The 25,559-nt window shown below is 41.5% G+C and overlaps 1 protein-coding gene across 1 annotated transcript; it reads right to left on the minus strand.

The window, feature by feature from the left end:
* Positions 1-3,126: 3,126 nt before the first annotated feature.
* Positions 3,127-17,379, minus strand: slitrk6 (SLIT and NTRK-like family, member 6). The gene is made up of 2 exons (XM_015011305.2): positions 16,450-17,379; positions 3,127-7,013 (listed from the first exon to the last, which is right to left on the minus strand). Exons 1-2 carry the CDS (start codon positions 16,534-16,536, stop codon positions 4,536-4,538), a joined length of 2,565 nt encoding a protein of 854 aa, XP_014866791.2. The 5' UTR covers positions 16,537-17,379; the 3' UTR covers positions 3,127-4,535.
* Positions 17,380-25,559: the final 8,180 nt, after the last annotated feature.

Genomic DNA, 25,559 nt, shown 5'->3' on the forward strand with positions numbered 1-25,559 from the left:
CAGTTAAAAAGGAATTGTAAACAGTCACAGCTGGTCTATGGTGCACTGTTTGAATTAAGGTCTTAGTTTGTTTGGCTGTGTGAGTCGAGCTTTGAGCGTGTGCATAAGAGTGTAAACAGGACACTTTATGTCCAACTTTCATCCGTGCTTTCCATTTCATTTCCAGTGAGCTCGCTGCGCATTGTGCAGCGGGCGGCATTGTTCGCATTTCCACATAATTGCCTTACACATGATTACAGTTGGTGTACAGCGGCATTACGTCGAGGGGCTACAATCGAAACCCGGACATCCGCGGTATCACAGCGAGCTCTGCTCATATGGAACAAGAGGCACTTAGTCCTGATGTACCACCGGTTTCATCATTGTTGTGCAAATTTATGCAGCAAAATGTCACCGTATCAGCCACTCTGGTTGCGACGCTAATGCAAATTACTTTAAGTAATGTCCTCGGGTTCAGAAGAAACCCTCGCAGCAAGATGCTGTATGATAAACAACACCTACAAAAAAACATTGCGTGACATTGATTCACGCTTTGGAAATGATGCACAACCTGGGTAATTACTCGGATAGCTTGAAAGCTGGGTCCCATCCTGCGGATATATTTACTTCCCTTGAACTTTTTTCACATTTCGTAACATTACACCTTTAACGTGTTTGGTGGTGGTCATGTGATGTATAAACACAAAGAAGGGTGTCAGAGAAAAGTGAAACGATATTTTTCAACAAATGAACATCTGAAAAATATCAAAGGAATTAGCAGTCAGCCGCATTTCCTTTTAAAATCCCAAGGATAAGCAATATGACGATGCAAAAATGTGACGGATTAGAATATGTTGACAATCTGCCACCGCAGAAATATAGTGGGATGGTCAATAAGGCAAATTCTAATCATAAAATCATATTTTTATGATCTCACTCAGCCACATCATATTTCCTTCTTTCTCCCTCAGCTTCATAAATTAGCTTTTATGTACCTGGGTTGACATTCTTATGTTGGGTCATTACAACTGTGGAAGTAAAGTATTGGTGAATATTATTTGATGGTTTTTGATTGTCCACTGAACATGTTGTGAGACAAATTGCTGAGGATGAACCGTGTTTCACATAGCTATCATTTTGCTTCCCTTCATGTAGAAGGAATCTGAGCACTCATTCTGCAGCTATAAGGTGCTTAACAGTTAATGCAAAGTAAGTAAACACTTAGCAGGATGTTTGCACTTATCTAAATGGTCTTGTTTGTGCTTCAAGTCTAAAATATGCTAATGCATTTATTACATGTAAATTATGCTTGATAGAAGTTAATTTAGACAAATGACTTAAAAATATTTACAAGATGCACTTTGTCAAAGTGCTCTATTTTTTTTCTTCTTTCAGTTCCAGGTGCTTTTGTAGGTATTACAGGATATGCTGTTAAAAAAACAAAGCTGCCATAATGGTTGACCTGTTCCTTACCAGAGGCACAAAGCAGGGAGGATTCTGCCTATTTCTTCTGAGATGAGTGATTCATGCTAGTTTTCAACTTTTACATCTTATAAGTCGTTTGTAGCGTCAACATATGATGAAATTGTGTTTTGCATAGCTTGGTTGATTTGCTCCTTACCAACAGATGGAAACGCAACTAATTCAGGTTATTTTTTATGCAGCATTTTTAAGTTCCCACAAATTTTGCATGATATAAGGGATGGAATCATAGTTACATAAAAAGAAACCTCAGGAGACCTGCCGCTGCCAGCTAGCCTTAGCAAACACAGAGGACATAGAATTTAAAAGATGCTCTATTCATTTGAGGTTAATGCTGCAACTAGTGATTTATTTAGTAATTGATTTATCAGTTATTCTGATGATCAATCAATGAATAAGAAAAAAAATGGTACATTCATTTAACCACTCATGCAGTATTAGAAATACATTAAGATATAAGTAAACAAATCAGTTTCTTAAATAAAATAAACATTTTGACAAAAATGCAATAACATTGCATTCCTTTAGTTAATCTGAAACAGGTGCAGCTAAAACTCTGGCAATGCATGAGTTATGGCTAAAAAATATTCAGTTAATGATTAACTGACTAATAAATTAGTTGACGATTATTTGAATGATCAATTAATCATGATTAATCGTTTCAGCTCAAGTTCAGATGCAGAAAAATAACCTTCTAAACATGGAAGCTGGCCGGCACTCAACAAGGTAATTAGCGCAAGTGGTTTGAGACTGAGGGACAAGCTTACATTTCCAGCAGCATCTCTGTACATACAATAATCAAACCAAACTCATTCTGTAGCAAGGGTTGAAAACGCAGCTCACAGACACCCACCGTGGAAATGAGCAAAAAATTCAATTTCTATTTGTGGAAATCTGGCAGGAATAACCCAAAGTCTCCATTATGGGTGGTGCTGAAAGGTTTAGTGACGAGATGTTTATTAATATTGTCAGAAGGAACTGTGCATTCCATCAGAGGGTTGAAATTTGACTTGCGTGACAGCTGATGTAGGATGTTTGAAGGGCACCTGGGCAGCACCTGCCAAGTAATAAAATATCAACCTGTCTGGTTTACTAGCTAATCTAAAATATTTAATCTCTGAATTATTTTCACATTATTTAGCTTACTTACTTTGCTAAAGGCACACCTTGAGGTAAGGCTCATGCTGCTTATGTGTAGAAGCTGCTTGTTTGCTGAAACAATGTGTGGATGTAAATATATAGTTATTTTCCTCATGCAGACGGGGGGATTCTGTTTTTAGATGCCAGCCCTGCATGCCAGATTGTGTGCTTGCGCATTTCAAGCTTCAGAGCCTATATGTATTCTTGCAGCAGAACTTTAGATCTGCGGGTTATTATAGGAAAATGAGGATCTGCAGACGAAATGGAGAAAAGGAAAGAACTCTGAAGGCACTGCAGTGTGATTTAAGACTATGCTTGCTCCAGTCGGTGGGGGGTGGAATTATTCCACAGCAGGAAAAAGAAGGAAATGCAGCTTAAACATGTACATCCACCTAAATATCCATAAGCACTGCAGAGGATAGATAAAACATGTCAAGAAAAAGTCGTAGTATTGCAGTCCAGGTTACCCGGTGTGTTAATTAGTGAGGAGGCGGAGCACTGCTGAGAAGCAGACAATTTGCAGTCATGTTGTATAGCAATTCTTTATTTTTCCTCTTTCAGATACAACTTCTGTTTATATTCTGTACAGCACTGAAGGCACACAAAACCCAAAGATAAAATGCAACAGAAGTATATACAAAATATACAGAATAAATAAGTCAATCTAGTTAAAGTAGAAAAGCTACAGAGAGTGTGCTTACATGAGCTGTTTCTGAAAATAGGGAACGTAAATCCGGTCCACTCTGAAAATGTCTCTGTCCTCAACTGTTCCTGGCTGTTTGTTGTTTTTTTAATGATTTCAACAGAAAAATAATGGCGTCGGTCTCCCACATGAAATGAGCGCATGGTGAGCGGCTCGTTTCTGGCAGAAATGAAAACTAAACCGTTTCAGCAGGACTCTAGTTGATTGTCATGCACCATCTTATGGCATTTTAAATAGTGCAATGCGTTTTGTACAAGTCGTGTAGGTACTGTACTCCACTTTCTGACTGATCTGCCTCAGTCTGTATAAAAATAAAGTTCCTCTGACTGCAGCTCTGCAGCGCATTGGATCAATCATCTGTCAGGAGGAGAACCTCTCTCCTATCGCTGTGTTGTTGTTTTTTTTTTTCAGTGTACTTGGCTGTACGAACTGCTGACTCTACGGCACAACGAGAACTCCGGTTCCAGCGTTAAAGCTGCTCTCATGGGGGGTTGACAAGAGGGGCGGGGGTGTAATCAGGTCACGGCCAGAATCGGGATAGACTGATTAAGCGGAATTCTGGGTCAAGCACTGATTGAAATTCACTCAATTCTTTCCAAACATCTGCTTTATCCTGGGAGGAGGCCGAGTCGGGGGAGTGGAGGGAGGGAGTTGTGCTGCGTGGATCAATTCTCTTGGCTGCTGTAGGAGCATGAAAATTTAATCACATGTAAAAAGCTGATTGAGTGGATTTCGGCGTGGGTTTTAACCCAGGCCTGCTCTGCAGACGGCCACAGCTTCTTCCAGGTTTGATTTGGCTGAAAACGCTTAGTAGGGATGCACCGATCATTTGGCAAGAGATAAAAACAGGACGATTTTCCCTCCATCAGCAGGTTAAAATACAGGTAAAATGAAGAAAAAAAGAAAAGAAAAAAAAACATAATTGAATTGTTTTTATTGATGACATACATCAGGTTTCCTCTTAAAGAAGTGTAACATAAAATTTGGCACAGAGTAAAACAGAAATTGGTCTCAGCCGGAAAAAGCCTGATTGGTGCATCTCTAGAATATTCCACCTCTGACAGATGAGCAGAAACGGAAAGATACATTCTGTGCTACAATAAACACATGTGCCTGTGTGTATATATATATCTATCTATCTATCATATTTCTATGTTTATACATTTCACACTGTGGAAAATAGAGTGGGGCAAACAGGCCAAGGCACTTGGTTCAGACATGATATGTCAGCTCAGTTAAACGCAGTCTGATGTTCCAGAACCTCCAAGTAGTCCGGCTCCGTGTGCAGGTTCGCTTTGAGCTCAAAGTACTCGTTCTTGGTTTGTTCCAGCATGACCTTGCGTGGTCTAGTGTACATTATCGTCTCCATTAGCTTTAGCTCCTCCGGGTGCCCTGGGACCTGCATGTCCATGGCAGGCTGCAGCTGCGGCAGGTTTTTTCTGAAGTACTCGGTTATTCCGAGCTGCTGCTGAAGCTCCTTCTCTCTCTCCAGGATGTTCCTGTACAGAGAGCTGGGAGTCCCCAGGGTCACAAAGTCACCCGGCCGCTCCTCAGCTATGGCCCTGAACTTGGGGTTTCCCGTCAGCGGGGAGGTGTTCTCCTTCTCCATGATGCTCCGGCAGACGTGGTGCTTTGGATCATCCAGACTGTAATCCAGATCTGAGTCGTGGCCCTTGTGCTGGGAGCAGTAGGTGGGGTTCCGGCAGATCTGGACAATGGGGCTGTGAGATCTGTCCTCGTATAAGGAACCGGGTCCTGTCCTCTGGGTCACGGTGTGGTGGGTGGTCTTCTGCCCATACATGCTGTAGTGTAAATGGATTGGAGAGGTGGTGCTGGTGTTTTCCCGTGCTGGTTCCTCCACTGCCTTTTTCTTTGCCCTCCTCCGCCTACGGTGCACCACAAAGACCACCAATCCGGCCGAGCAGAAGATGATCATGAGGACAAAGATGAGGAAGCTGAGGATGAGCACTGAGAGCGGTATGTTGTCGGTTAGGGAGTCTATGAGACTCTTGTTTGGAGGCGGCCCCTGCGTGACGGTGGACGTCTCCAACCCAGGACAGAGCATCTCGTGGCGAAGACTCCTCAGCTCCGTCTGCTTCACCTTCTTGGGGGTTTCACACAGAACAGAGCCCACCACCGTGTCTGTCTTAAGCTTCTCCACCCACTGCTTGAGACTGAGCAGGTCGCAGCTGCAGTCCCAGGGGTTGTCCTCTAAATAGATCTGCTCCAGCACGTTGAGCTGATCCAGCACGTTGCTCACCGGCAGGTGCATGAGCAGGTTCTTCCTCAGGTTTAATTTGACCAGGGGAACGTTGCGGAAGATCTGAGCCGGAAGGGAGCTCAGTTGGTTGTTGTTCAGTGAGAGCAGCTTCAGTTTGGGCAAGGGGTTGAATGTGCCTGGCGCAATCTCCTTGATGAGGTTGTATTCCAGGTAAAGAGACTCCAGGTTGTGGAGGCCCACGAACATGGTGGAAAACAGCTTCTCTATCCTGTTCCCGTTCAGGTGAAGCTTTTTCAAGCTGCTCAGGCTGAGAAATGTTTCGTTATCGATGTAGTCGATGCGGTTGTTGGCCAGGTTGAGCAATTCCAACCTGTCGTATGTGACAAAGTCATACTTAAAGAGTTTCTGGATCATGTTTCCTGTCATAACCAGCTTAGTAGGGCTCTCCTGAAGTATTCCGATATCAGACACCTTCTGAATCCCTCTGTCCTGACAGTGCATCAATAACCCAGCCTCCGGGTGATTGTGGCATGAACAGTGCTCCATGCAGGGACTGTCGGGAACATGGGAGGGTGTCTGTTTGGGAATCTGAGCCACCTTGGACGATGGCGTAACAACCATATCCATTGATGGCGGTCCCTCCAGTGGGAGGTCTTTGTGGAACGGACACAGAACATCCCGTTTGACTTTAGCCAGAATGGTTCCTTTCAGGTGCTGCGGTGAGCTGCACACCACGTCGCTGATGACCGACTGCGCCCTCATGTTCTCCATCCAGGTTTTTAAATGGAGGACGTCGCAGTCGCAGATCCAGTCATTGTCCTCCAGGAGGAGCTCCATGATGCGCCCGATGTGCTCCAGAAAGCCCACGTACGGCAGCGTCTGGAGCTTGTTGCCTCGTAGGTCGAGGTGAGTGAGCGGCACGAAGCGGAAGATGTTGCTGGGTAAAAACTCGATGGAATTGTCATTGAGGATGAGGACTTTGAGGCGGATCAGCTTGTTGAATGCCCCTGGCTCGATGATCCGGATGAAATTCGTGTCAGCTTGAAGGAACTCTAGATTTATCAGACCCTGGAAAGTGTCCTCTTTCAGGGTGACAAGAAAATTGCTATTTATGTGGAGCTTTTTCAGCGAACCAAGAGTGTTAAAGACCCCTGGCTCCAGCTCTTGTATGCTATTACCCCCGATGTGCAGAGAAAGGGCGCCCCTAAGCCCTTCCATTTCCTCCACTCGGAGCTCCACTAAGTCATTTTTGTAAAGGTTCAGATGGAAGGAGACACCTGACGGGATTTGGATTTGGGAGATTTTGCTGATGTTCCTCTGCTCGCAGTTGAGATGAAGGACGCCGTCCTTTGCCTCGCAGGAGCACAGAGACTCACACGACTCGCTGATGGAAGACAACGCCTTTGAGGGATAGATATCTTGGCTGTGAGCTGCTGACAGAAACAAGCCGATAAAAATGATCCAGGGCTGCATTTTGGACCTGGATATCTGTGGAGACAGAAAGGAGAGAGGGAAAAGAAGAGGTTTGAGTACATTTGCTTCAGAAACAAATAAAAACACTTGGTAATTAAAACATGATTGTTTAAAACATGATTGTTTTAATTACCATACTCCAAAACATAGTTTCTACTGAGTAATGTACAGAGGTACATGCTTTCCCCCTACATGCTTTTGTGCATGTAGGGGAAAAAAGTGGTTCTGTATTGGATTAAGGCACAATTCAGGAAAGCCTTCAAATAAACAAATTTACTAACTCATTTAAATGCATATCTGCAACGCTGGATAGGTTTGTCTCCTGCAAGACTGTGCAAGGTTGGAGAAACTACAGGGAAATATACAGTACCTTTCACGTCCTTTTATTTAAAACATACAATAAAATAAGTATTTTTGGCCTAATTTCTAGTGCAAATATCCTGGTATCCTTGAAATAAGATAAAACTGACAAGTAACTTTTCAGTACGATATAGGAGCTTGTTTTATAAAGTCAAAATATTGAGGAAAAAGTACTAGCTATAAGTGAAATAATCTGCAATGTAATAGGACATTTTGCCTTATAGTATGTGGAAAAATATCTTGTTCCACTGGCAGATTATCTCCTGTATCCAGTAGATTTTCATAAATATCAATGAATTATTGACTTAAAGCAAGCACCTCTAACATACTGAACATTTACTTATTTAGTTTAATCTTATTTAAAGTACACTAATATATTCGAACTAGAAAGTAGACCACAAATACTTGGTAAAATTTTGTTTTTGCAATGTGATAATAAGGCAAGTCTTTTGCAGGTTTTTTTTTTCTCGTAGGATTTTCCTGTATTTTGCCCAAACCATCTTGTAACTCTGGTTAACTTCCCATTCAAATGAATTTAATTATATAGCACCAGTAAACCATATTTATTTAAATCGGTCCATCTCTCCTCTTTGAATTTCCATCGCAAACTTTTCAGGACATGTAGCACCGCCTTATGCTGTCACCACCATTGTTCTCTGTGGTTGATGATGTTCTTAAGGCTGGTTTTCTTCCAGAAAGTGTTTTGCTTGCAGGAGGAAAAAGGTAATGTATGACCTGCTCTGACTGGAAATCCTTCTTTGACATCTGTTTGATGTCCAAAACTGTTGGAATGCTGTTTTCTGACATAACGTTGCTAGGAACTTCTTTACTTCTTTATCCCTGACTGGTCTGGTGCGTTTCTTGGTGTCCATGATGCTGTCTGTTCTTAAGACTTAAGAAAGCAACAGGATGTGTTTAGAGTAAAAGACATCCAAACCACCTGAGATGTGTCTTGATAAAAATGACTGGCATCACAATTGGTATTCAGACAGAAGGAATTAATAAGATTTTCTGCAGCATTGGGTTTTATTTCCAGAAGCCAAAATGCATTTGGATTGTACCGAAGGACATTAACCTTCTGACTACACAAGAAAAGAGACGAAGATGCTCCCTTTCTACTGACTCAGTGTGGGATACTGCTACTTAAAAAAAAGACTCTCATTCCACTGAATTCTCTGCCCTTTATACATGCTGACTCATCTGACTTAAGACTTTCTCTGAGTGAGTCATGCAATGTAAAAATCGCTTCAGTCCATGTCAAAGCCACATTTATGACAGCTGCTCTATCTGACTGATGAGGGGCTTTGTGTTTCTGGTTTAAACACATCAGTCTGAATCCTTTAAGGTTATCTGATGGTTCCATCTCAAAAGCTGGCAATGCTGTTCGCTAAACTTTCAACCGAGCCCTTATGGAGAGGATTCCAGCTGAATTTCCCTTGAGTGACAAAGGGAATAATAAAAACGGACTTCTCCAAAAAGGCAGAATCAGCATTTGATCGAAATCTATTACACAAAGTTGACTAACACCGCACGGATCAAAAGCTAATTCAGTCCCAGGGGGACCGGTGGGGAAGTGTAGACATCTTTCTAAGATCAAGGAAGAGTCAGACATGCCGTGTTAGCTAACAGAGTTCTTCAAAGAGGTAGGATACAGAATATGACAGCTCTTCTTGGTAATGAATCTGATTAGCTTCTGAAAAAAAGCAAGAATGGGGCGAGCCCGGCTCAGCTGGGTTTGTTGGAGAATGAATCCTCTGACTCATGATTCAGCCGCGATAGTCAGCCTTTCTTTTGAATTAAGTTCGGGAGAATACTTCCACCCAGTTGAGAGTCGATGAGGCATGGGCGCACACTGAAGGGGTGTTTGGCCTACAGCAGCTACTGGGGGTGTGTGTGTGTTGACACTGGGGAATGTGGACTCAAGTAAAAATATAAATCCTACCTCTGTTACGCAACATCACACATATTCTTTCAATCTCACACTACAAACAGAAGACCTCAGAGAGAAGATTGGCTTTCTCCGACATTCCCTCTCCACTATAACTTTGCTCACTTTCTTTGATAAATTATTGTGCGGTCGAGTGGAAATTATTGATTAAAGCCAAGTCGTTGCTATTAGGTATTCAGACATAAACTGCAAGGTCACTGTTGGCATTCCAGGCACATATCTAGACTTGCGCTCATTTCCAAGGACCGGAAAATCAGAGGTATGCCTGTTGCAGATGACTGTAAAAAGCTGCTTATTCCCAAAATAAGGAAATCGATCGCTATAAATGTGATTGATCATTCGCGTGCAGTGTATCTTAAAGTGAATGTACTAGTAATACCTCCCTTTTCCAGAGTAATTAGTTGTGTGTTGTTGCCCCCAGGGATATCTTGTGCTCCAAATTGCCATGAAAATCTCTATAAGTCAGACATCAGCACGGTGGAAAATCTCCCCGAGACAAACTCATTATAGAGCTGCTGCAAAACCAGGATTTGAACACATCAAATAGGAGAGCAGTTTATTGCAGTCAGAAAGCCCAGTGTTGGACATGCAGGAAGTTACTCCTATTGTAATGTAAAAATCGCATACTGTTCCAGACTAAGGAATCTTCAAAGACCCAAGGAAGAAAGGAATGACTAGATAAGAAATGACAGACAAGTAAATAGACACAATGACAAATGAACAGATGAAGGGGAAAGATGAACAAACATGAGCAAATTAATAGATATAAACAACTTGACAATTGAGTAAGCCTGCAACAAACAATTGGTCAGACAGAAGAATGAACAGACACAAATGGTCAGCGGGACAGAGTGGGACAAAATTCAGCTTACAAGTAGAAAATTAAATGGACAGACGGGCTAGATCAATAGAACCAACAGGTGAATGAAATGGCAAATGGATAGAAAGGAATGGACAAATAACAGATGAACAAATTGACATAAAGCAACCAAATGGAGAGACAAACAGAGAAAGGAAAACAAAAGGACACAAGCTATTTCTCTTTGCCTCCAAGTTTATTCCGACCTGGGGAATTCTTTAATCAAGTTTTATCATTTCTTTTGGCTTTTTCAGCATTCCCCCAAATGTACCAGCCCCACGAGTGTGATTTTCTGCAAGCTCCAGCTGCTAATGTTTATGAACGGTAAAATGAAAATCTAATTCGTTAATCTCATTAATTATGAATTGTTTATTCAATAAAAAAAACACTGGGACAGGGAATGTAAGACTGGGACGGAGATATCTTCCCTTTTATTGGTTATCAGCAAGAGCTTGTTTGAGTCCCTGCCTGAAGCAGCCACCACTGTGTCCTGCTGGCTTCCAGGACAATACGAGATGAAAAAAGGGACTATTAGAAGATGTTATCTGCATGATAGCACTGCTGATGGGAGGTATTGGAGGCAGGAGCCTGCTGCTCTCTGTCTTCTGTATTTCAAACAGACTTCTTTAACAGATCCATTTTTCAGGCAATCAATGTTGCGTGCGACTCCTCTGTGACGGCTGAGGGAGATGAAACATTTTTCCCGTTCTGAATTGCGCTCCCATGTATGGATTTGAATGTGCTTTTTTCGCTGTTCAGACAATTCAATTAGGAATCTTGCGGGGGCCCTGAGAGATCTTAGCTCTCCTCGCCGTCTGACATCAAAAGCGGTGCGGACCTGAGGTGGGTCGGACCGCGAAGATGGAGTCAAGAGGAGGAGGGAAAGGCGGTGATGGAATATTTATCAAACATGGAGCCCCTCCAGCTGCTGTAATGCAGAAAACAGGGTCTGCCCACTTATAAACCCATAAATAGCCTCTTCACACTTCATTTAAGCCAGCTGTAAAGTGTTTCGGTGCACTGAGGTGCTCCATTATATCATGAGACCTCATCATATCAAGTCTTGTATGACCAGGACTGCAAAACAGATTTGTATTGCATAGTTTGGTATTCTCACATCTACTCTGATGCAGTAGGCCCTGTGGTTGCATATGTCTTATCTGAACGTTTGTCACAGTTTGGCACTGAAGCAACACACAGAACAGAGCAGAACATGGACCTTGAGTTAAACTGTACTGCATAGAGTGCGCTCTATCCAGCAGACAGCTTAGTGTATTAATTTGAGAGGAAATGAACACAGCTGTAGTCGTGTTCAGTGCTTGTCACTGTCAGAGTAAGTAATGCACGCTGGAGCCGTGAACAGTCCACGAGGCAGAAGCCTGATCCATTTTTCTGTAGGGGAAGGCGAGTATGAAAGTCTTGTTATCCACGGTGGCGTCCCACAGATCCGCTGGCTCGTCCGACTCTAATAAAAGTCGTACGGATGTCACTGCGCTGCTGAAAATTGAGTCAAAGATTCACCATCAGCTGAGAAATGGATGATACTGTACAGCCTGAAAGCAATCAGAACTTCTGTAAACTTCCTCCATCTGCAGTATGTTAGCATTAACCAGAACCAGAATAGATTTGGTGTAAATCTCTACTTGCGGACCTTAACTTCCTGATACAAACATATGCTGATAGAACTAAGAATAGAAGCACCAGGTCTGCATAAGGAGAAGGAGAGGGAGGGCGGCTCACCTCCCCATGGCAAGGGTGATTTGCCAGGCTTGCATTTCAAATGGTCTGTTTAACTAATGCGCAGTAATTAGTTATCCAGAAACGAACAGCAGTGTTATAACAGCGGCATCGAGGTGTGTTTTGCAGGAAGACCCATCTGCGGCCGGCAGATGTATGTTTGTCGCCGACGACACTGTCGCTTTAAAAAGCGACGCTTTCTGCTCTGCAGTGAGTCACCGGCAGGGACTGGCATACTGGAAATGGATCTGTTCAGAGCAGGCAATAAAAAAGGTAGCTGTATGAGAAAAGCAGGAAAATGACATGCAGCAGAGACCATCTATTCTTGAGTGGTGCCCAGCATAGTTCATAACGAGCGGTTAGCCTGAATCGGAGTCGATAAACTGATCAGAGGGAAGGTTGTTCTTTTTTTGGAGATACTGGCCAAAATATTACAACTTTAAAGATTTAACCAAACCTCAGTTTCTGTGACAGCAACACAAATCTGAAAACTGTGGGATGCATTTCCACCTCTGATGCTTTAAAATAAAATCCAGTGCAAGAAAATGTACTTCTGACAACTAATTATAAGATAGGCATTCTGTGTGTAAATACAGCTGCGTGTTGAAGTTAACAGATGTTTTTGTTAACCTTAACACTTTGTTTGTGGTGAAACATGGTAGCAGTGTCATGCTGTGGGGATGTTTTTATTTTCACAGCAGGGAAGCTGGTTGGTCTTTCCAGGAGCTAAATATTGATATTGATGGAAGAAACGCCTGAAAAACTTGCAGCTGATGCTACGGTAAAAATCATGGACTTGCAAAAGCAATTTCAGATGTTATTTGGAAAGACTTAAAAAAAACTTATAAACACTAGATGTTGTTTCATAGAAGCAAAACTGAATAAAAAAAGATAATATCCTACGCGTCAGATCATTTGGTCTGATTTTCTTTTTTATTAACCTGCCAGTCACTGATTCCAGTGACTGGCAGGTTAGGGTCAACAAAAGTTTAATGTCTTTTGTTAAGAGATCAAACTTTTGTTGATCTCTTAACAAAAGTTTGAATAAAATATGTTCAATTTTCTGTCTTTAAGGCGTTAAAAATGAGGAAGCAGTTGAAGCGGTATGAATACCTTTGCAGAACTGTCAGACAAAAACACTTAATCTACATCTAAAATATGTGGAGATGACAAATCTGCTCACTGAGCTGGAACAAAACAAGTTTCAGTGTAAAAGATTTTCTTTTACAAACTCCTTAAGTAGAAAACATTAACAAAAACATTTAGAAAAATGTTTAAAGCAGCAAAAAAGGTAACAATTGAGTTACCAATCAGAAACTCAACCTGCTGTTAGTATAAACAGACATGGTATTATCACATCTCCCCCACTACCTCCTAAAAAATAAAATCTTATTGGGAAACTTGTATAAAACAGTCAGTAGGTGCTAATTGTATCGAACGGTAAGCTCCCAGCTCTTCAGCAGAATCCTGCTGGGTTAATTAATTGGACAAACTTGTATAAAGTCGACCTACCAGTGACTGGAATAATAAGAAACTAATTAATGACAATTAGGGAAGAAGCTTGCTAAAAAGACATTGTGGATGCCAGAAGCAAGCATCTGCTTCTGGGTGACTATTGTTCATGTTGGCACATTGTGGAGGGATGTTAAGCTCATGCATGCTTATGAGGCATATCGTCAAAACAACAGGGGCCCCAGCTTTAAGCCCTGAGGGTAAAACCTTTCAGCTACCCAAGCAAAAACACTGCTACTATCTGTATATCCTGTTATGGAAAAATAGAAAAAAGAGGTCAAAAGCTAAGCCTGAATCTACTGCTTGCTGCTTCGCCTTGCCCTCTGACTGTACATTCACCAGATGCTGGCGTAATTCGCTCCTGTGTCACACAGAGATCGGCGCAGGTTCGCTTTGTGATACGCAGCCGGCAGAACTGAAAAACTCCACCTGCGTGAAGCTCTGAGCCGACCGATTTCTGGTCCGGGGAAATCCAGTCTGCTGCCGGCGGAAACAGAATAAGAGAGGCTGATGGAAACCGTGTGCAGACAGAGGCAGATGAGTGGAAAATCCTTTCATGGAAGACAGAATAACACCCTTCTGAATTTAAAAAAGATGTCTCACTGAGTTTTAGTCTCAGCGAGACTAAAATTCAGTCTCAATCTTTAGTTTTCCAAATCTCTAGATTTGGGAAACTTTAGAAATCTTTCTGTCTATATGGCCTCTTTTCTGCAACAGTGGCAGACTTAATTGAGTGCCTGACGACTTAACAACTGGCCAGACTTGAGACGACCTGTATCGTCTGCCTGGACAAAACCAATTAACTAGGAATGCCACCGAGGGCAATTAGAGCGGTTCCGGTTAAAACCTGGGACAGAAGCTCATTAGTATACTTTTTTTTTTTTTTTTTTTAAATAAAAGCCAATCTCTAAAATACCCAGAAGTCCTTGTTTGTTATTGAAACAGATTAGGTTGGATATTGGTATTGTGAAGATTAGCGGCATTTACCAACAATACAGGAAGACACGTGATGTGGGTGCCACAGATGGGAGTGTTTGACTTCAAACAAAGACAGTCGGGTGTTTGCTGTCCTAAATAACCTGCTCGCTAAGCATTTCATCAGAATCACAAAGCCATCATACTCCTGAGAAGCCTTTTTGTCATTTAAATACTATCAATCATGCACCATTTTTTGTCAGAGTAAGAAGCAGCAGTGCCCCAAGTGGAACAGACATAATGAGGAGCCCTGTGAGGACTCTATTGACTCACCAGTCCTCCAATAAAAGATGGCTGGCCTGCAGCTCTTCTATTCCTCTTGAAAGAGAGCTTTATAGCAAGTAGCACTTTTAGTGAAAGTGGCTATTTCCTTGCAGGTGTCGCGGATAAGACACTCGCGGACAACAGTAAAACAGCATAATAACTAGGCGTCTTGTCCGACAACATTTGCTGGACGAAAAGTCCAACCTGGTCATTTACTTTAATACACGCTGATGTATTGTGTGCAAAACCACAACAACCTGCCTCAGCACCATCTCAGTGTGAGACAGTGATGGTTGTTTCATTTCATTTCAGCGTGACATGGAATAGCCTCCCTTACTCGTCACCATTTTCCCCACCTCCTCTGAATTGGAAGTGATGCTGCTCGCCCTAAAAAGTCAACATGGTCACTATATACACCCACGGAGTTGCTGGGATCCTGCCAGCGCCAGCGGCCTCTCCGCTGCAGTCCAGGAGAAATGATAATTATGACATCCGCCCCCTCAAGTGGCAAGAGACAGTTCAACTCGCTCAGCCAAGAGAGCAGGCCCTGTTTTATTTTTCGCTGCATATTTGTGATTGATTCAACATTTTCTGGGCTGCTCCTCTCCGCCTGAACAGAGCCTGATAGCAGCTTAAAGTTGCAGCTCTAAATCTGCATCAGTCAGGCCAATATTATTTGGCTGCTATACTCAATAAAACACCTGGTCAAACACATAATTGTGTTTACCTTCATTGCCAAGGTACTTATCACCACTAAACCGCAGGGTATCTTCGACAACATATTTGTTTTTGCCCTAGTTATTCCCTGTAGCTGTCTGATTATTTCATATGAATCTATTGCAAAAAGTCAGGATCTGACACCTCTTACACTTTCACCGTCAAAATGTCAGACTTTTCCAGGAGGTTAAATGTTTTTGGCTAGTTTTTACAGTATAGCAAGTCTAAAAATACATGATTCCACAATCAATTTTCCTTTCTAATCACACTTGAATCCAGACTTTTCTAGACTGAATAGACATCTGAAGCATGCGGCATCATTTCTCCCTAAATCACCCAGGAAAAACATTCACGCCACTCCAGTGACATATAGCTAAGCTGTTTGGCTATTAACCATTGATTCATCCAAGCAAGAAATTGGAGCCCAGACTCAATTATGCAATTCACAACCTAATTAGAACACTGCCTTCCTCATTAACTTCCATTTAAAAAAGAACTATAGCCTCATGTCGTAGACAACGATGCTGCAGGACCGAGAACTGAACGAATTAGCTGTTATTGAAAGCGTTCTGATTGGCTCTGACGCAGCGCGCATTAAACACACCTGAGACAAATGAGTCTTAATTAAAATATTAATGCGCAACATGTTCCTCTATAATAAATGCTGCATAAAGCAAACACGTCGGTGATGCGTTATTATAATACCACTAACAAACGCTAAAAAGCTAACTTTAATAACGGGCAACATCAGTCCAGGTTGCCATAAGGCAGCGCGGCTCTGTGGGAATACTGTAACTGTGTGTGGCAGACGGCCAGGTGTGCTGGAGTTAGGTAACGAAGCACCCCACACCTCCCAAGACATTTTCTGTCAAACATGCCCTCTGCTATGTTATTTCTGTCCCACGTTTTTATTTTAAAAATAATATAGAAATGGCTGCAAATTGCGCTACAAGCTGGTTTGAACATGCCCGTAATTGGACCTGAATTTCCACAGTAAACTGCTCCGCCGCTGTAAATAAAAGTAATTAAACATCTTATACATACATGCATCCTCAACGCCTCTCAGCTTCGTGACTTACCGAATAAAACCGAAGTGAAGAAAAGGAGGAGGGTAGTCCGAATGTCAGCATACTCGTACCATTTTTAAATGTGGCCAGCCGACGCATGAAAAGGGAGCGAACGGCCGTCTCCCTTGTCCAATATGAGCTCCGTTCAAGCCAAATAAAAAGGTGAAATAAACTTCAAAGCCGTCCCGTCTTGCTCCCGTGTGCCCTTTCTTCTGCTTGTCTCTCGGGTTCCAGTTATTCCAATGCAAGGAGGGACAAGCTTGAGCACTCAAGTCCCGGGATGATGGGTGTACACCCTCCGCAGAGTTAATTAAGATTAAAGTTGAAAGTTCGAGGTAACTAATTTAAAATAGGCTGCGGTTGCACCCCTCCAGAAATTCGTGCAGCTCTTGTTATATCAGCAGCTGTCAAACACGCACTCTGCTCTGATCTGCTCTGGCGCTGCACGCGCCGCGCGCTCTGTTTAGTTAACCAATCTGAGTTGTATTGGTCTCGCGCAGTCATTTGCATGCTGTAGAGGTGGACAAGTCAGAGAGCCGTTGTCAGGGTAACTACAGTATGGAAAGGTGCTTCCGTTTTGGACTTTAAAAATAAAATCTGCAACGTGAAGCTTTTTTTTTTTTTTTTTTTTTTTTTTAAATTACGAACCCGATTGCTTTTTTTTCACTTTCTGAATGTATTTGAATCATCTTTCAAATAAAACACAAGTAGGATTTTTTTTAAAGCTTTGGTAACACTCAATTCTTTTACATCCAAATTCTAAAGTCTAATTTTAGATGAGGTAAAATCACCAAGCTTCCGTCATTTCATTGGTAAAACTTGGGAAATGATGGGTCTCTTCCTTGCCAAACAGCCGTTGAGCGACTTGACGGCAAGATATGACTAGCGCTGGGGGAGGTGAATCCTTAAATTAGCGACAACCAGTACACAGTACACAGTTTAGTCATCTGTGGAAACCTTACTATGTCACTAATTTTACTGTAAAATTTTATACATTTCTGTAGAAAAACACTGTATTTAAAACAACCTTAGATTAAGCACACTGTATTTTTATTCTTAATTGTCCCACTTTTCTACACCGTGCAGCTTAAAATTAGATGTGGCTTGACTTCCTACCCTAAAACAGTTCATTTGATTTTGGTTGAGTAAAATGTTAAGCATTTTCATTGTTATTCGAGTCATTCGCCATATCGTTTTAGTTGTTTTTAGTTCATTATTAACCGAGGAAGAATGTCATAGATAATAATTAAGAGTATTTTTACTTGAGAAAATGTTGTCAAAACTGTATCTTCATTGTGCATAGCGTGTGCTGCAAAGAGCTTCTTGTTAGTGTTGAACCCAAATCAGGCATAATTTTGTATAATTTTGACTTGTCTTCAGTTATATGCGATATATGACTATTATTAGTCATCCAGAATGTAACAATTAAGTACAAGGCTTCTGGACTTCTTCTGTTGTATCTTTAAATTATTTCCCCTCTCATCTAAAATGCTTCTTTAGTCCTGAACTTGGTTGGATGTACTATTCATCATAGTCAGTTGTGCTCTAAGCTATGTGGCTAAACTTCTCCAGAAGATAATGACAGACCCTTGTTGACAAGAAAATCAAATGGTTTGGGAATATTTATAGATTAGAAATTTTCACCAAACACTGCTGTGATTTAAAAAAAGTTATTTTATTAAATTTTATTGTAGTGCAGTGAAGTATTAATAAAACGTAAAATAGTACTTATTTTTAGACTGCACACTATCTGGGGTCTATGTTGGTATTAAATCTGACATTGCACACTCAAGGATTTTTATGTCCATTGTCGCATCATGATAGATACATTTAAGAATGTTGTGTATTTGATGCTTATGTAATTAGCATCAATCTAATCTTGGTTTATTAGATTAACATGTGTAGCACTGATCTATATTAGTGATTTATACCACAGTGTTTGTGATCTGAAATTTGTCAGCCCTGTAGACATCATTGTCTTAATAATTAGGATGTCAAAAATGAGGTCCTAATTATTAAGAATATAATTTTTATTCTTGCAGTGTAACATTTCATAAAATGACTGACTGGTCTGCACAAATTTCAACTCTGTCTCCTCCCACCCACGGTCCAATTTACTTTGCTGGTGTCTAAATGGGGCAGAGCCGGTAACTCAGACAGAAAGGCTCTGTCGCTGTTAGACAGAGTGCCTCCTCTATGAGGTTCCTATCTAATTGTGGGCCAAAAAAAAAAAAAAAAAAATCTTACATTGATAAGCTTTAATTAACCTGCTGCTCTCAGCCCCAAGGACAAATACAATACTGTATGCAGCTGGCATAAACAGATAATGCTTCCATAATAGACTTGTCTAAAATAAAAAAGGAAACAATAGTTTACCATTGAGGTGCATCATTTATAACACTTGTAATAGCGTAAAATGGCTTCTTGATAAATAAAATTAGAGTCTTGTTGTATAGTGAATGCTAAATCCATCACACAGCCAACAGAAATCAAGCCACTTTGCGTCCTTGAAAACGACTCCAGCGCTACCAGCGCCAGCTGAGTTGTTGCTCAGCCTGACCCCTACCCTCCCTGTGGCGCGGACACTCACAAACCATCACCATCATCCGGACTCACGCCGCCACGCGACAACTTTCAAAGTGCCAAATAGTTTATCTGATTAAACTGCTCTGAGTAATTTAGGGGAAGTAAGTGATTAATCTGAGTCTAACCCGTCCCCTCTGAGCTGCTGCTCTCCGCAGGCTGATCGCTTTCAGATGGGTCAAGAATGTCCTCCCTCACCTTGTGCTTCAGCGTACTGGCTGCTTAAAACCAGACAGGTTTGTCACGGATTAGTGTAAATTTGCTCCCATCTGGAACATCAGAGAGGTGCTTGACCTCACTGATCACACAACCTAGATATTCTCTCAGAGGAGGCCGTCTGAGAAATGAGAAGCCAGACTTTAATAAACCGGAGAGGTTATAACCTTGAAATTGCACAAGACGCTTAATTATCCTAAATGTTGACGGTCTCTGCAGTGTTGTTTCTCAATGCACATAACCTTGAACGAACCAAAAATGAGCCTGAATTTTATAGTATAAACTTTGCTTTTATATTTGGGTAATAACAGATGGTGGGTAAGTGGACAGTGGAACAAAACCATCCGTTTACTGTGCTCTCTCAATTTTATTATGCCAAAAAACTCCAGACTTTTCTAAACAAATTTTACATAACTTTGAACAGAAATAGAAAAAATAGTCCGTCCATCTATCATGACAGATCCTGGATGGTTAAATGGATGGACATTGTTATTTATATCTGCAAACAAGTGATTTGATGCAGGAACAGGTAAATGGAGCCAATCTTCTCAATCGTTCATAACGTTTTGTCAGCTGCTCGACTTCATTCTGTTTCCAAAAAATTTGGTTCGACACAAAGTCATTAAAGTTCAAAACGATTATATTTATTCCAAAGGGAATTTAAATGTTGTGTTTTCAAAGAATGGCTGCGGATGGGATTGTGCCTCATCACTGTCATACGTGACATGGCATGTTGTGAAATGCTTTCGCCTCGGTTCCTTGCAGTAAAGATGATATTTCAACATAACATGCCTTGAATATCATCATCCGCTGTTGGTAGATCTGCTAATCCATCTCATTTGCTTTTGCCACTCCAAATAAAAAAAAAAACAAAACAACAACAACCAAAACTGCAAAAGTACAAAACTAGTGAAAGGGAACTATGACAAACAGTGTGACCTGAACGTCTCATTCTTTCACACCCGAAATGACCTGGGTTCCAACTCCAGATATCTGCTTGAACAGACTATGCGTGCGAAAGCATCATTAACACGTCCCCTCTTCTAAATAACTGTTTAAAATTCCCCATTGTCCTTTTCTTGTTTTTGGAATATAAATAAGTCCTTTATTTCAATTGCAAAGTAGGCTTGGTTTTAAAATAGACAAAAGACGAGATGTGTATCTGTTTTGTTTGCATGTGATGCTTTGTGGCTTGAGGTGCTGACAGGCCCCGCTGTTGATGTAGTTATCATCTCACTGACGGCGCACTATGTTTAATTATTTACTTCTTTTTCCATCAGCGTGTTGTTTGATCAAACAATGAGGCGCTTTTTGCTCATAACCAAAGATAATGTGCCGCAGTCACGGGCAGATGGTTTCATCAATAGGGACTACGTTTCATAATAAACTGGACCTGATTAACAAATGAGTTTCGTGCTGCTTCCACCTGCAGTAAATTCCACTGAAACGAGGCCGAGCCGAAGAAGAAAGGACGCGCGGCTATGAAAAACAATGTTTACATGAATAATTTTAGTCAAATTCATATTCCACCCCCAATTCAGACCCAGTCACCCCTCATCTAGCGACACATCTCACACTGCAACCCAGGGAGGAAACTCTGATCCTTTTCTGTGTGTTTTAGTCGGATGAAAGGATTTGATACATTCTGCGAACAGCAGAGCCACAAAAATATTAGTTTTGGCCTCTTATTGGCGTTTGTTTGTTTGGTTGAGTCCAGACAGTCTGGGGTTTCACAAACTTTTTGAATTGTTCCTTCACTAACTTTAGTTTGCTCCAGCAGCAAAACACTGAACACAGACATGTTGTGCTTCCTTTAAACGTAGATTAAAACCTGCATGATGACGCTGATGCTCAAGCTCTGTTGAGCACACTTGGCAACAATTATTTCCCTCTATTCATTTGGCATTGTAAAGGTTAAAGTTCATGAAGACACAATTGGAGAGGAACTTGTTTGGAAAATTTGCTAGGAGAAAACCTTTTCTCTCTAAAAATGTGGTTGCCCAACTTACATTTGCAGGTGAGGGAGTAAACTGGTTTTTGAAAAGGTTTGGTTCATTTGACTCAGTACAGTGTGAAGGTCTTCACCTTCTATAGTTAAACACTCTTGGTCTTTTTCACAGTGTCTTGCCTTAAAACTCAACAATGGATGGCCAATCTTGCTCATTTTTTTTCCTTTTTTCAGTCGATTATAAATCATCAACGCTAAACTGTGACAAGCGAGGCCTTCGGCTGCTTATCTGCTGCTGGAACTACTCTGTTGAGTTCCTTCTGCCACAACTTGTAAGATTTACAACCGTTTAACATTTTCCCCATTCACGGATAGCGGCTCTCTCAATGGTTTCTACAGCCTTAGAAATGGATGTTTAACCCCTGTAGGTGTCGGTATGTCAACCAATTTCTTCATATTGGGCCCATATGTGATTTTTTTTTTTTCTTTTTAAAGAAAGTTTTTGAAGTTGATGTGATGGTTTATGGGTCGACAGGCTAGAATCCATTAAGGTGACGTAGGTGTTAGTATATCACCGAGACACATGTACAGGAAAATGGCTTTTGAATTGCGGTTAGTGATTGCTGTGTATGAAAGGCCTACATTGAGTAACGACAGCAACAAAACGGCGTAGGAGAATGTGACAGGAACCGCTCACCAAAAGCTGTTTCAACACATCTCTTTTTTTTTTTTTTTTTGTTATCGCAATCATGGTGCACTTAACGGTTTAAATCCTTCCGCTGAGTCCACAGCATGATCTGTGCCCTTGCTTTCTTCCAGCGCTCCTTCAGTAATGAGTGCAATGTTACCTCTGCATATCGAAGGGGACAGAGCAGACATTGTAGCGCACAATTACACGCTGCCCCCCCCAACCCATTCGCCTGATAAGCAGCAGACAGAAACATGTGCACTGAGAGGAAGAGAGCCTGGAGATATTTAAGGGCAGCACACCATTAACTAACAGCAACAGCAAGACTTCATCTGTCCTCATGTTAGATGTGGGCTGCAAATATGTGGTGATTACTCAAAAACATTCATTTTTTTTTTTTTTTCAGGAAACTCTTACATTTATTATAAGGCAATGGAGATCTGGTTATTTTCCAAGTATTTGGATTTGCTGCGGTACAAGTTGAGGCTCTTCTGATGCATATTTTAACAGCTCTCAAGTTGTATCTTTCTGAGATAACTTCCAGAGAGTGTACGTTTGCTCAATGGGGAATTTTGACATATTTTACATAACTATTCTGCAACATGTACAAAAATGACCCATGTAATCCTCTGTCAAGGGCACATTTTCCGCTGCGTTGTAGAGGACAAATAATACAGTAGCTGCATTCTTGGATTTGTTTAGACCTGAAGGCACGTCGATTTTTGCAGCTCCAGCCCTCGCTGCCTCTACTTTTAGTCCTTCTGATGCCACTTGCAGTCATCCTCACGGAAATAACGCGGCCCCCGCCACAAGAAGCCCAGAGGAAGATCCTCCCCGAAGACGACGTCCTGGAGACAGGGGACAACTTTGGCTGTTGTGCGTGAGGAGAATCTCTCTCCAAACAGCGGAGATCCTCTCGCATCCGCGCGTGTTTTTTTAGTCTTGGCCCAAGGAGTCGATCCGCCTACAGTCCAGCGCCGCGCCGCTCATGTGCCGCAGCCTGTCTCACACGCTCTGCATCAGAATGTTTATGGGAAAGAAGAAAAAAAAAGAAGTAGACTTTCCAGGGCTCAGGCTGTTCTCCTGTCAATAAGAGACTGTGGAGAAACGGGCCTTCAAACCTTAAACTTCAGAATCCCATCGAATGCCTGCACACCGCTCACCTCAAGCTGTCAATCACGCAAAGCTGATCTGGTAAGCAAAAGTCTACAGGCTGGAGCTGTGTGGGATTGGAGTCGATGAGCACCGCGTGTTGTTGAGCCTCAGAATGTCCATAGCAGACGTTTGGAAAGTGAACTGGATGTAAATTATGTGCCAGTCTCTGACAGTATTTTAAAACAAGCATCTTTTTTTATTTTGCCCAGAAAGCAAGAAAAGTGTTTGATTTCATGCTCAAATGATACAATATATTCTGTATCATTGCAAACTAGCTTTTTAAACAGTTTGTTTTACACAGAGTGAACACAGTCAAACCCCATAAGTGTTGAAGTATGTAACCTGGTGCGAACGGAAAGCTTGACCTTGACTTGGCCATTGCAACGAACTGATTATTCTTTTTACTCGAGCCTTCTGTAAATTTGTTGTTCTGTTTTAGATCAGTTTACTGCTGATGACCCAGTTTTAATCAATCAAATGTAAGGGCAAATGGCCTCAGGTTTGACTACAACACTTTGATGTAGAGGAGTCAAGGGTCAACTCATTAACTGCAAGGTTTCGTGTTTCTTTTTTTGCCTCAAAACTATCCCACATCACCACCTCCATCATCATCCTTGACAGTTTTCAGTGTTTGTGCTTTTGGATTTTGTCACTATGTGTGATGACTTTAAAAACCAAAACAATCTGAATTGGCAGGTCAAACATTTTAAAGACTGATGATTTATGATCGGTCAGAAAACTGCCATCGGTGCACCCCAACTTCAAGCTTCCAGAAATTGTCTTGTAACCCTGTCCAGATTGATGGATAGAAACATTAACTCAGGTCAGGAATGATCATAGCATTTTAGCACACACCTCTTTGCTCCAGGGTTGTTGTTGTCTTTTTTTTTTTTTTTTTTTTTACAATAGACTCAATTTGTTGGGGCAAACATCACTTAACTTCGTTCATGGGACATGCGTTTGCTTATTTCCATCAATTCCATATCTGTAAAGTCAAAAATTGTCCCTGTTCTCCTGTTTTGCACCGATAGTAGTGTTTTCCTTTCAATCAGTGTACTTGTGTTAAAACGAAGATCAAGCTGAGATTTTGTAAAACATGCATGACTAAAAGCCAGGCTATATCCTGAGTTCTGACAGAGTCCAGCTGTTATAACATCCTGCACAATAAGAAAATGGATTGAGCAAGCTAGATCGAACCAGTTCCCTGTATCTTGTTGTAACCACAAACAACAATGCCCTTCAATCAAAAACAGAGCGTACTGATACGGTATTCCTTTCATACCGTTCTTCAGATGGGTATATGTTGTTGTTAAGCTCATGCAGGCATGAGAGGCAGTTTACTTGGAGAGCTCTCATTCTTCACACGTTTGGTTCTCCCTTAACTGACGCAACCGAGAGCCCCAAGTCCCCCTCAGGTCAAAATAGCTGCTCTGTTAGTGCTCCGTTTGGAGGAGTTTACACAGTGTCATCCGGCTTCTTTCCTCATCTGGCCTATTTAGTAACTTCTTAATGGTATATCAAATGTTTGCAGCCGGCACTTTTTGTTAAAGGTTCAAGCCGTGCTGTCCTTGCAGACTCTGCACAAGTGGTCTGTTTTCATTCAGCTATTGTTGGCGTGAAGAACCAGACCATGGAGGGACACCCAAGAGACACGCGGATGACTATCTCTTCTCCATCCTTATCTCTTGTTTTTTGATATGTCTCAGAAGGCCTCGTTTCGTGTTTTTTTTTCTAAGCACAGACGGTCCTGAGATTTTTCAGTATAGGTATGAATACCATGCAGTCAGACTTGTTGTGAGTGGAGAAAAAGAGAAGACGCCGCGTCCCTTAAGGGTGAGGCTGAGCCTTCAGTTTGGACTGCAATAGCTGTCAATCAATAAAGGATGGAAATGCTGAGGCAACCTCATGTGCAACTTGGCTGATATTTACAGAGTCTAACACCTAAACCTTAAGATGACAGCCTCTTTCACAATATCATCTAGCAGAGGGGACAGCGAGTCACTTGCTATGTCGGAGAAATGACTTTTCTGAGCTCTGCTTCGTTCTAAGCTTTCCCTTTTGCCATCATCTGTACTGGTAGGAAGCACCTGATTTGCACCCTTTCACACAGATCCAGACTTGTACGTTATTTCAATGTCAATGTTTTGCAGTCAAACCTGTCTTTGTGGAGTTACGTCATAACAGCATTGTTGTCCAACTGAAAAATGTACAGCATGTGCAGCACAAACATGTAACATTTCATATGGTTTCTTTTAGACGAAGTCTAATTTATGATCATATGAAAATTGTTATCAATAACACTACAAACTTTCTTAAACAGGTTTAATTGCTCTTAGACCTGTTAGTAATGGATTAAAGTAAGCAAATTATTAATATATTGGAGAATATCTAGAGCTAGCTCTTGACTTTCAAATTAGCATAGCACTGAACCAACATTGACCCTCTTCTGAGTTTTTTCCCCTAAATATTTAAGTTCTCAGGGAGTCAAATTCTCCAGTGGAACTTGTAAACTGTCTTAGCAAAAATGTCCTG

Source organism: Poecilia mexicana, unplaced genomic scaffold, assembly GCF_051168715.1.
Source record: "Poecilia mexicana isolate PSO_F unplaced genomic scaffold, ASM5116871v1 scaffold_2, whole genome shotgun sequence".
Lineage (NCBI taxonomy): Eukaryota > Metazoa > Chordata > Actinopteri > Cyprinodontiformes > Poeciliidae > Poecilia > Poecilia mexicana.